General features: G+C 34.1%; 2 protein-coding genes across 3 annotated transcripts in view; both read left to right on the top strand.

The window, feature by feature from the left end:
* The window catches only part of fw (CUB and Sushi multiple domains furrowed), a 38,296-nt gene extending 30,192 nt beyond the window's left edge, over positions 1 to 8,104 (top strand). For both annotated transcript variants that reach the window (XM_015932125.3, XM_015932126.3), the window contains 6 exons: positions 2,166 to 2,342; positions 3,111 to 3,413; positions 3,481 to 3,603; positions 4,160 to 6,247; positions 6,338 to 6,698; positions 6,781 to 8,104. In XM_015932125.3, the coding sequence (XP_015787611.1) occupies positions 2,166 to 2,342; positions 3,111 to 3,413; positions 3,481 to 3,603; positions 4,160 to 6,247; positions 6,338 to 6,698; positions 6,781 to 7,177 (3,449 nt within the window). In that variant the 3' untranslated portion in view covers positions 7,178 to 8,104. The remainder of the gene's footprint in view (positions 1 to 2,165; positions 2,343 to 3,110; positions 3,414 to 3,480; positions 3,604 to 4,159; positions 6,248 to 6,337; positions 6,699 to 6,780) is intronic.
* Positions 8,105 to 10,544: 2,440 nt separating this feature from the next.
* On the top strand, positions 10,545 to 12,609 carry LOC107364724 (SH3 domain-binding protein 5 homolog). Its single transcript, XM_015932162.3, has 2 exons — positions 10,545 to 11,380; positions 11,505 to 12,609. The coding sequence occupies exons 1-2, from the start codon at positions 10,794 to 10,796 to the stop codon at positions 12,181 to 12,183; spliced, it is 1,266 nt and encodes a 421-aa protein (XP_015787648.2). The 5' UTR covers positions 10,545 to 10,793; the 3' UTR covers positions 12,184 to 12,609.
* Positions 12,610 to 12,981: the final 372 nt, after the last annotated feature.

Raw genomic sequence — 12,981 nt, 5'->3', positions numbered from 1 at the left:
TTCATGGCTCATGAACAGACAGCATGTGAGGCTTTTGAAAAGCTTAAAATTTAAATAATGTTGAGGTTGACAAAAAGCCAAGATTGTGACAGCACTGTTGCTACAAAAATTGAACAAGTTTAAAACAAAAGGTGGGTAAAATTTTGAGCCCAAAATGTTTGCATCTCAAGTCTGTTACCTGTTTATGACCATTGCAATCTGTTGCCATCTGTATTGTCTTCATGTTTGATAAGCACTGTGTTACCTCGACCGTCAACTACAAATAATTTTTGTATCTTTCGCACGATTCTCACCGCTCTTCTCAATTAAGGTAATTAACTAATTGTGACTTGTTCATTTTAATTCCCTATGTGTACCTCTCACTTACCTGATGTATTATTACACTGGTGCTCTTTTGTGTTACTCAAGTGAACATGAACAGGTTAATAGCAGTTTCAATTTTGCTTTTTGTTTCAAACGTTAGTCAGAAACTCAGTGAAAACCAGTGTGTTTCTGGTATTGTTTTACCTAAAGTTACCTTGAAATAATCATATCATTAGTATTATTAAATTAACCTTCTCACCGTTGCTTAGCCATTATCATTACACATTTCAACAGGTTCAATGAGATTTACACATTTATTAACCTTTTTATTTACCTTCATATTTAGTTTCAATTTTCATCTCTTTATTATCCACTCCTTCAGTTAATTTCATAAATAATTTGTAATCAGTTTAATCTAGCAATTAAACAGCGAACAAAACAAAGGCCGATTCCTTTGGCTACCTTTTTATCATTTGTTTTAATTTACAATTGACTTCCATTTGAACCCAAAATTTATTTTTAACCAGAAAAGTTAACCCAAAGTGATTGATATTTTTGTTAACCTTAACAAATTGCTTTATAAATCAATTACCGGTTTGGTCAACGTTTCATGTTGTAATAATATTTACTTAAACCAATGGTTATATGATGGTCTAATTGATGATCTTGATGACCTTATGACCGGTTTTACATTTCCGCATCTCTTTACCGGTTTTTATTGTTACTATTATTGTTATTAGCTTAAGGCTACTTATTTAACAAGGATAAACAATTAAATTGTAAATTCCTATCAAGATTAAATTATTTGGTTAAAATTGATTAACATTGCCTTCTGAATCCATCAAAAGGAAATCAAAAAATCAATCAATTCTCTATCAAGTAATTGTTAACTATAAAATGAATCTTAAATCACAGTGTAATACTGTTTTCATATGATTTACAATTTGAATCATTTTCATTTATTTTATCATCTAAAAGGGTCAAGTTTACAATATAAAAATGGTTAAGGATTCAACTGTAATTGTTAGGAGTTGTCAATTGAAATGTAATAAAAGATTCAAATGTTAGCATGACAATGATGTAAACAATGAATATTGTTGATGATATGGATGATGATGATGATGTGGTTGTTGATTGTAATCATTTTGTAACAATAAATGCAAAAGTATAAATTAAAAGGTTGAAAAATGTGATTCAACCGCCCTTAAGATCAACTTTGAAACATTCAAGTTGAAAATTACAATAAACCCGGACATCAGCTGGTGTTTAAATGTTGTTTAAATCAAGGTTAAATTGTTAGACTTAACCATGTTTTAATTGTTAATTTGATTCAATCAATGGATCAAGTGCACTGGAAATACTTTCAATATTGAAATTGATTGAAGCCTGAATACATTGTTAATGGACTTGAAAACATTGCCTATTGTAACCTTTTGTTTTGTAAATTGACTTTCTTACAATTAACAAAAACAACAACATTAATCAATGTTGACCATTTTTAATGATTATGTTTCAGTTTGCACTCATTCAATCAAAATCATAGTATATTGAAATCAAAGCAAACACCCAATAGTGTTTCATGTTGCTTGCTCATTGTCATTGGACTTGCCAAATTGACCTTCAATTGAGGCCAATTTTAATAATTTTTGATAACATTTTTTTTATGCTTTCATTTTTGATCCAATTGTAGTTTGGTTGATCAACATGTTATTATGCAAGTGATTTGTAAATGACCAAAATTTGATCTCAATTTAGATTTACATTTCAATGTTTAACCAATCAACTGTGAAGGAATTGTTGAATTGTTCAATTTTCACTGCTTTTGCCAATTATTTAATCATCCAATTTTTTTCATCTCTCAGACGGTAAACCATGTCCCAATCCAGCTGTACCTTTGTACGCACAAGTTAACCTTTCCGATGATCTTCAACCTGGCTCAAAAGCTACTTACACTTGTGATGATGGATACGAATTGTTTGGTCCATCGGTTCGTACATGTAACTTTGATGGTAAATGGACAGAGGACTTGCCTTATTGTGGTAAGTTGAATAAGGAAAAATAGATTCTGGATTGATCTAAAAACATAAAACGTTTTGTTGTCAAGTTATCAAAATTAACAATAAAGTGAATATCAATGAAATTGAAATTAGTAAAAACAATTACACTCTAATATCTAGATCAGTATTGTGTCAATTTGTTGTAAAGTGAATGAGAATCGGTAACAATTGATTGTAATCAGTATTTACTGACCAAAGCTGTTAATTGTTTAGGATTGCAGTTTAATATTAAATGATCTGAGTTGAAGGTTTGACCTCAAGTTTACATAAAAAGCTTTCACTTGCATCTTGATAAACATTTTAAACACGTTATTTTGTTCGTGTCTTTCAATATGTATTTTGTTTGCGTGTTTGGTACTTGTTGAGTGTCATAATGTAAGGACAAGTGATTGACTAAAGAGAGAGAAAAATAATCAAAAATTGTAAATAATTTGGGGGATAATTTAATGTTGAAAGTGATCAAAGAGTGGGAATATAAATGAATGTTTAAATGTATTTGACTCTTGATTTGAAACCTTTTCAGGCACTAAAGTCAATTGATATACAAAAAGGTCAAAATAAATGAATTCAACATTAATCCATCAGTTGATCGTAATAATTATTATAGTTGATGAAGAGATCAATAAACACATTTGTTGCGACTTTCAATATCAAATTGGTTTACCTTTAGAGTTTGATTCTTGATTTGTTTTCTGGTTCATTATTTGTTGGTAACATTATTAATTGTTTACATTTTTTACTCTATTATAGCCGTTAATGTAGCTTATGGTAAACCAAGTGATCAGTCAAGCACCATTCGAGGCGGTGAATCGCGCAACGCCAATGATGGTAACATCGTTACAATCCATGAAAATAGGTATTGTACTGAAACTAAAAATGAAAACTCGCCTTGGTGGCAAGTCGATCTACTTCAACCCTACGAGATTCGAGTTGTCCGTATAATAACCCGAGGTTGCTGCGGTCATCAACCTTTACACGATCTTGAAATACGAGTGGGAAATAGTTCAGTTGTCTCGGGAAATCGTCTTTGTGCTTGGTATCCAGGAACATTAGGTAAAGTGAATAAAAGCTTTTCATCGAAATCAATTAAATTAATTTCAATTTTTTATCAACTCTCTAGATGATGGAGTTACCAAAGATCTTGAATGCGCTCATCCAATAAGTGGTCGTTATGTTTATATCCAAATGGTTGGCGTTGAAGCCTCACTATCATTGTGCGAGGTTCTTGTTTTTACAACCAAAGGTAAGGTTCTGGTAACAGTGGGTCTACAGGTTATATTGATTGTAATAAAAGCTGTTCTGTTTGACTTGATTTTTAGCTATTCTTGATTTATTGAAGTCTAAATTATTAATGTTAAATCAGAGATTTGATTCAAAAGTGTATCAATATTAAAAACTAGTTTACTTTATTAATTACGGTAACTGTAAGAGACGAGTACAGTTGATTCAATTTGGTATATTCAAGTAAAACTTTGCGTGTTCACATTTTTACACTCACATTGATTAAGTCAATATTCATACAACAGTATAAAGCAGATTTAGAATGGTACAGGAGAAGGTAAAAAACGGTTAAAAGCTTGAATTTCCGTTGAAACGAAATTTGAAAATTAATAAATAAAGCATGTTTTCATCAGGTTTACCTGATCTGACTAGCCTTTTTGGGAAATGAAGGCTGAAACTAAATTGGAAAAGATTATCAGAATATTTTACAGGATTTAATGTTGGTTACAATAAAATTGAAATATTTGTATTTTCTGTAAATTATTTATTTCTTACCTTTATTTACTTGTCCCTTGCAGAGTTTTCCGAGGATCGCTGTGGTACTCAAATGGAGCATCAACAGTTAATCAGTTTCAATCAAACTTGTTATGAATTTCAAACACAGCAAGGTGGCTCATTTAATGATGCAGAAAATTATTGTAAAGCTCGTGGTGGGTTGGTCGTTAACTCGGTCGGCGATGTGACGCAAAATTTTCTCCAATATGAACTGCAACGGTTAAAGGCAAAGCTGAAAAGTCGCCTTGTTTGGTTAGGAGCAAAGCGTGAGATACCCGCCAATCAACCAGTAACCCATCGAAGTCGATCCAATGTTTGGCGCTGGGTAAATGGTGGATTGATAACACAATTTTTATGGGCCGATGATCAACCCAACAATTACAATGGACAGCAAAATTGTATTGTCCTGGATGGTGGCCGTAAATGGCAGTGGAACGATGTTACTTGTGATCTTGACTATTTACCATGGATATGTCAGTATACACCTTCCAATTGTGGATCGCCTGATAAGGCGGAAAACTCGACCATTTTGGAGAAAGATTATCGAGTTGGCAGGGAAATTCACTACAGATGTCCCATTGGTCATGTTGTTGTTGGCAATGAATCTCGTCACTGTGAATCCAATGGCTTTTGGTCTGGTAGTCCGCCAACCTGTAAATATGTTAATTGTGGTGCATTGAATGATATTGAACATGGTCGCGTTTTACTGGTTAATCAATCGCGGACTACTTTCAATGCAACCGCTCGTTATGTTTGTGATCAAGATTATACCATTGTTGGTAATGATTCACGGGTTTGTCTTGCCAATGGTTCATGGTCTGACACTGAACCTAAATGTCTTTACAGCTGGTGTCCAGAGTTGCTGCCTATTCCAAATGGTATCCTTAATGTAACCAATCGTACTCTTAACGGGGTTGCTTCCTACTCTTGTCTCAAGGGGCACAAGCTTTTATCCAATGGAACCCGGGTTTGTCAAATTGGTGGCAAGTGGACCGGTGAAGAACCCATTTGTAAATATATTGATTGTGGGATGCCATTGGACCTTAGATTTGGTCGCTACTCTCTCCTCAACTCTAGTACAACTTATGAAAGTCTCGTTAAATATGAATGTAATCCAAATTATATTTTAACTGGCAACGAAACACGCCAATGCACAGAACACGCAACTTGGTCTGGTGTTGAACCAGTTTGTAGGATGATAGACTGTGGTCCACCCGAGATACCTTCTGGAGCTGATTTAATTGGTGATACTTTCTCAATTGATTCCGTCATTGAATACCAATGTAGACCGGGTCATCTTATGTCCAATGGTGAATCAAAACGAACGTGTGGATCAGATGGAAAGTGGACTGGAGTACCACCTTCTTGTCGATTTATTGACTGTGGTAGAGTTACAACAATTTTCAAGGGTGAAGTCAAATATCTTAATGGCACTACATCTCTTGGTTCACAAATTTCCTACTCTTGTTCAATTGGGTACCGAGTAAAAGGTTTCTCGGTCAGGGAATGTGCAGTTGACGGTAAATGGACAGGATCAACACCGAAATGTGAAGAGATTAGATGTCTACCACCAGAGAAACCCAAAAACTCTTCTGTTGTATATTCAGGAAATGATAGGTCAACCTCAGATTCCTTCAAGGTTGGCTCAACGGTACAATATCGCTGTGCTTCAGGTCACATTGTTTCAGGTCAATCATTGAGAACATGTGAAGCAGACGGTAGCTGGGATGGTAGCCAACCAATCTGTGTTTACATTGATTGTGGCCTGCCTGGTTTCATACCACAGGGTCGTTGGTTACTCTCATCCAATTCAACCCATTATGGCAGCACCGTCGAGTATGAATGCTCATCCAATTTCAGATTGGAAGGTCCTGCTCGTCGTATTTGCCTGGAAAACGGAACCTGGTCCAATGTGGCGCCGCTTTGTTCACTGGTTAATTGTGGAAAACCTCCGGTTAGAGACGATAAAACAATTGTCGAAGGTGGCTTCACTTTTGCAGTTGGTGAAAAGGTTTCCTATTCGTGTGTCAATGGTTATGAACTTGTTGGAGAAGAGCAAAGGACCTGTGCTTCAGATGGACTCTGGACAAATGATACCCCATATTGTCGAAGTAATTATCAAACAAAAATCAATTCAATTAAATATTCCAATCAAACTTTAAACAATATAATTTAACTGTTTTTATTTTCTCTCTTCATAGTTGTTGACTGTGGTAAACCTCCTATACCAGTTAACGGACGTGGAGTCTTGTTGAATGGATCAACTACTTATGGAAGTCTTGTTGAATATCACTGTTTACCCGATTTCAAGACTATTGGCGAAGAAACTCGTCGATGTATGTCCTCTGGAGTCTGGTCTGGATCACTGCCACGCTGTTTCGATCGTAAATTAATGGACATGGAAAAGAATGAAGTTGATGGCGATTTTGATCTCTCAACCTCTTCATTTACCAATCATTCACCCATTTATCAATCTTCCAAAGCCATTGGAATCGGCATCAGTGTCGCCATTGGTGTTATACTAGTTTTAATTATTACAATTACAATAGTTTGCCTTAAAACGTAAATATTTTTTTATTAATTTCTATCAAAAAATGACTTAATATAAAATTGTTAATTCTGTGTTCCTCTTTTTTCTCAACAGTAAAAAACCAAAGCCTGTAAAAAATACTGAAAATGTTGAGATAACTCGTCCCCCGGACAAAGATACTGCAACCGTGATGTCTTATTCACGATTAAGTCTGGAATCTGAAGCAGCAGCAGCCGCAAGTTTGCCTGCTTCGGGTCCAATTCGTCATCATCCGAATGGTTTGGTGACTTTTAGCGCCCCATCAGCCAATTCAACGGCAAACAATCATCCAAATAACCAGCCCATCTACGCCAATACAAATGGCTATAGAGCAGCAAGTAATCCAGGAAGCACGGTTTCGGTTGCTGTTCGAAACTCTCATGGTCTCTCTAATGGTACAACAACTCCAAGATTTATGGCTGCCGCCGCAAATCGTAATGGTAACAATAATAGTGCTACATTAGAAGTGTAACTGTGATTATTTTTTTCTTCAAAAATCGAGACACTATTTTTTTACAAAACTGCTCGTCCGTTCCACACATCTCAAAGATAACCACAAAAATCAATATCATGGTAAAACCATCTAAAAGCCGACCAAGAGTGACTCCAATCAATTTTCAACTCGAAAAATTTACAGCAACGGCAATACTTTTACCAGCCCAATTTTGGCAACAATTAAAATGGACCTTAATTTTTTTGCTCAAGTCCTTTCAAATCATCCAATCAATCACTTGAATATGCCGCTACAACCATCCAACTGTTGCTGACTGTGTTCACATTTGTATTTAAATTTGAATAGTTATATTTTTAAATCACAACGTTTTTTTCATGCGTAATTGTAATTAATTATTTGGTATATTAAATCTGTTTCTTGTATACCTGGAGCTTGAAAAGTGATTCATGGTTGGATTTAAATTCAATGACTTGCAATTTAATCACAACTCAACTCGTTCATTATCATACACCTAAAGTTGACCAATTGCAAGGGATGATTGGACTCGTCTGTTAAGCCCAAATTGATTGGAAGTAATTTGATTAGGCAAGCCGATAACCTGATATAAAACATGCGATTGTGACCGTCAAGTTCACCTAAAATATTGTGAAATTTGGTGCGAGATATCAAGCAAGCTCCAATCGGTTTGCGATAAGATTCCCATCAATCAAAAAAATTTAGTGAATCAACTTTATTCATAGTCATTTGTCATCATCATTTCATCATTTTTCTCTCCATCATATTCATCTTCGTCATCTCATTCTCATCAACTATTGTTGAACCCGTTTTTTGTGTTAAATTTTATCGGGTGAACAATTAAAAAATATTCATCTGTTAATACACTAGATTTTAAATTGTCCTCATACTTTTGTCATTAAATAAATTGTTCACCGTTTTTTACATAAACTCGTCGTTTTTTCATCAAAAATCGGTTATTTAACTTTTATACAAATTATATGCATGCTAAATAAAAAACAGAGTAATGAGTCTTAGTGATTTACGCGCAATTTCAAAATAATGATACTCTTGTAATCAAAGTACCCAATTTGATTGGACCGTTGTAGCGTTGGACTGTTACACTGTTGAACACTAATTAAAAATTTCACGAGACTTTGTAACCGATTCCAAAAAAGATACATTCTTAAAATGAACTCTAGCTAAATTGATCAGCAATAGACTATTCAAATTTAAATACTTACATTTGATCATTTGTATTGGAAACACTCATTTGAAGGAAGCACACTTGTCTATTTTTTCAAATTCATTTATTTTTCAATGCTTAAGAGTTGAAAATACAGTAAGTAAACCAAGAGGGCAAAAGATTATACAAGCCACTGTTGAATAATTTGACTGGTATTCGAATTCATTGTTTAGCATTTCCATCATTTTTTCTGTTTATCATTTGGTGATTTCTTGGTAAACGGTACAAAAACTATTTTACCAGCTTCTGCTTCGATTCCCGCAACCGATAGGTTGGCAGGATGATTTGGATCAGGATCCCAAGCTTCAGGCTGGATGTCTTCTTGATCCTGGGGTGTTGGATGGGGAGGTTGTCCTGCAGGCCGGCCACCTTGTCCTTCAGGTCTTCGTTGTGGCTCGTTTCCATCAACTTCGTCACCAGATCTGTTGGCAGCTGAAGGAGGCACTTGTTGATCTTCAGAAGGCATGATTAAAAGAAAAGATGAACACAAATTGATTGAAATAAAAAATCACTAGAAACAAATTCAATGTAACTCAAATTGATAAAAACAAGAAATGTAACAGTTTATATAGCAAAAAGGAAAGCAACAGACAGGGTTCACAATGATTGGGAAATAAGACTCAGCAATGTGAATTATGCAACAAAGTCTTTCTTAATAAGATATTTCTTAGAAGCTTTCCCCATAATATATATAGCTTTTAACCAGTTTTAATTGGAGTTAGTGCGCCAGTTTCTTAATAGTTTAAACGCATCATTGATTTCAAAAATTTAATTTCGAAAGTATTGATTATAAATATTGAATTTCCTAATCATTGTGAACTCTCACTGTTGTCTTCATTGTTGTTATATAAACTGTGATCTTTTACATTTCTTGATCATTGTGAATTTGAGTTACATTGAATTTGTTTCTAGTGATTTTTCATTTCAATTTGTGTTCATCTTTTCTCTTAATCATGTCTTCTAATGGTGATCAAATGGCCAACGGATCTGGTGACGAAGTTGATGGAAGACCACAACAGCGAAAACCTGAAGGACCAACTGACCCTCCTGCAGGAAGAGGTGGTAGAAGGGAAGTTGACGGGCCAGCCCCTGTTTGGGATGATAATCCTAATCATCCTGGTAACCTATCGGTTGCGGGAATCGCAGCAGAAGCTAGTAGAATAGTCTTCATACCCAAGAGATCACCACATGACGTCAACCTCCCAGACCATATACGCGATGATAGAAATGATAGAAATACAAGAAATCAAAGAAACCGATAGCTGAACCCGAATCAAATACCAGTCAACTTATACAACAGTCGTTCGTGTAATCTTTTACCTTCTTGGTTTACTTTGTATTTGCAACTCCTTGCCATTGAAAAATAAAATGATTTGAAAAAATAAACAAGTGTATTTTTTTCATTTTGAATGAATGTTTCCCATAGAAAGGATGAAATGTAAGTAATTAAATTGTCTATTGCTGATCAATTTGACTGAAAAATTTAATCTCGCAAGGATTAAATGAAAGTTTCAATCAAAAGATTTTTCAAGTTTTCGCTTAGATTCGGTTAAGTAAAGCTTGAATTTTTGACCTTTTATAAAACATGCTTTTCTTCTCGTTAGATCAATGCCCATGTGAGTATTAAAAGTGCAAAACATTCACGTAATATGTTTCTTGTCCATGAAATTGTTTCAAATTAGAAGCCATTGTTAATCGTTTTTTTCTTGTTCTGATGATTTTTTTATCTTCAAATTCTTCCATTTCTTACGTCATTTCAAATCTGGTCTTGTAACATCATTGCATGTGAGTGTATCCAACTCTGATCCTGTGTTGAGTCAGTTTCATTTAAACATTGTTCAGACTTACATTTACAATTTTGTTGATCGACTTTGAAACCAGAAGTCTCGTTCCATTTTCATAAACGGCATTTGATCTTATTTCCAGGCATTGGAGTTTGGTCTCTTAGAGATTGTTTCAGCACATTTTTTGAGGTCAATACGGTTTCTCTGATTTTAAAATTGATTTTCATCTGATTTTGCATTTAAATTTCAGCGGAGTTTCAGTGGTGCTCTCTGTGGTCTCTTTTAGAAAACAGTTTTGTTATGAAATGAAAATAGCATTTGATTGTCATTTGTCAAATTGGTTTTTGATTTAATTTATTTGTGGTGCTCCAGTTGGTCCAGTCTTTTTGATTTGCAGTGACTTATTTTAATAATATTTAACATTCCATTGTTTTCTATGATTCAACTTGATCCAGTTTCTTATTTTAATTCAAATCATTTTACATCTGTAATCTCTCCATTCTGTTGTCGATCCAATTTATTCCATCTCATCAATTTCATCTATTATCCTTGCTTGTAAACTCACATTTCCTATTTATTTTTTAGCTGCTAACCTTGATTAGTTAAATGAATGAATCAAAATGCTGATGGAAAATTTATGGAAGAAACGGATCATGATTCAAGTGCCAATTTGGATCCCAGGATTGGTATGAGACTGGAAGATCTCAATAAATGGACTGGTAAAATAAACGCTTTGGAGAAGAGCTTCGAGGAAGCTAATTCCAATTTTCGTCTTATTTTAAATGAATCTACGGATCGACTCAAATCATTAGCATCGAAGTTGGGTAAATCAATTGAAGAATCAAGGCCTTATTATGAAGCCAAAGAAAAATTGATTGAAGTGCAAATAAAATGTCAACGAGCAGCAATAAACTATGAAAAAGCCTGTCAAGCGTATCTTGAAGCAAAAGATCGGATTAAATTAGCGGAGAAAAAATTTGCTTCAGCATCCAATGAGTTTGATACGACATGGCAGGAAATGTTGAATCAAGCTAATATCAAATTGATGGAGGCTGAAACTATGAAAAAGCAAAGTGAACGAATCCACCAGCAATCGATGAAAGATTTTCACAGCGCAGAGATTGTCGTTTTCAAGCTCGAAAAGAAGCTCAAAGGAGCCCTTCAACGGTCAAAAATTTATTTTGATGAAAAAAGAAGGTATACTCATAGAGATAAAATTGAAGATATTTCTATCTGACTTGAATCATTTCTACTTGTCATGACATGCAGATGTCTATTACATTTACATTAATGTTTAATCATTTGTTTTTCTTTCATTTAGATTCCAAGAGCAATTGGCTCTAGTCAAAGAAGAGATTGAATTAACCATTAGTCAAATTAATTGTTCCAAGGCTCGTTATGCTGCAACATTGAAAGAATTGGAGGCAATTTCTGAGGAAATTCACGAGAAACGTAATTGTTCAATTTTGAAGCATCTCAAAAGAGAGCCTGGAGTTGGAGCTGAATATAAACCTGACATGCTTACACTTGATTCATGTAAGATGCTGAGCCCTACTCAATTGGATAAGTTTGATTTGCAAATCTCCGAAACATTCAACTGCCAACAAACTGAACATTTTGAATCAAGTGATAATGATTCACACAGCCAAGCCTCTACTTCCGATGCCATCAATTATACAAAAGACTCCCATTCTTTAGATGCATTTACAAAGGATGAAAACGCTGAAGTCAATGATGCTGATAAACGCAAAGTTTTAGATGACGTATGCGCTGACCAAGAAACCAAATCAGTATCAGATGCATTAGATGAAAAAGAAATCCAAGTGAAAAGCGAAGACAACTCGAAATCTGAAAATTCAGATGAAAGTCAAGATGGAACTTCAGAAGAATTCTATGAATCAGATAAAGAAGAAGACACGGGAGAAGATGAATATCAAGATGTTGAAGAGGTTAAAACGCTGCCCGACTTGACCAGTATCAATCTAAACGAAACTCACTAATTGTCTCTATTTAGAAATTTGTGAATCATTTTCTTGGGATTCTATTCACATTGCAAATTTTAAAATTCACTTCAAGTTCAACTTTTGCTTATGCTTATTATTTTTTAGCACTTTTCCCTGTAAATATTGTGAAATCAAATTACCATCTCAAGTATAATTTTTAATGTCATCACCTTAACCCATAATATTTATTTTTGTTCTATTGTGTTGAAAACGAAAAATGTTTAATTTGATTGAAAAAAACAAACTAAATGTCAAAAAAATGACCAGTCGTTCCCGGTATATTATGTAATTTGATTGCTGAAATTCTCATTCATCTATTCATCAAATGTAGAACTTTTATTTTGCTCTTAGTACTGTATAAAATTTTAATCATCTTATCAAATTTGCTAATCATTAGAATAAAATTCTATTGTCCATTAAGAAGCATTTTTCAATCTTGATCTTTTTCCTCAATTTTACTTTACCAGAAAATTAATTCACTTCGCACTAGGATCATTAAAATCAGCTGATTATGCTATGAATAAATAGTAAATCACATTAATCCCTCATCTTTACAGGTTGTAAACCTGTTGTAGACCTGATCACAATCAATGATGAACTTGCATGGAAGCTTGTCCCTATGAAGATTATTAAGGGCAAGAAATGGACAGATCGAGTGGTCAAAATTTGTAAAATAGCAGGACCTCAAAGAGCTTACATATAACCGTCGACTTGATGAAAAACAAATCCAAAGCAATTTGTAAAATTTGAATGTATTTTTCAAAAGCGAATAAGATATTTTGATTTAATTTACAG

The sequence above is a fragment of the Tetranychus urticae genome, chromosome 3 (assembly GCF_039701765.1).
Source record: "Tetranychus urticae isolate SD_2017Ah chromosome 3, NJAU_TeUrti_SD_1.0, whole genome shotgun sequence".
In the NCBI taxonomy this organism is placed as follows: domain Eukaryota; kingdom Metazoa; phylum Arthropoda; class Arachnida; order Trombidiformes; family Tetranychidae; genus Tetranychus; species Tetranychus urticae.
Note: the sequence above shows the minus strand (reverse complement) of the source record. Positions and strands in the feature narration are given on the sequence as shown.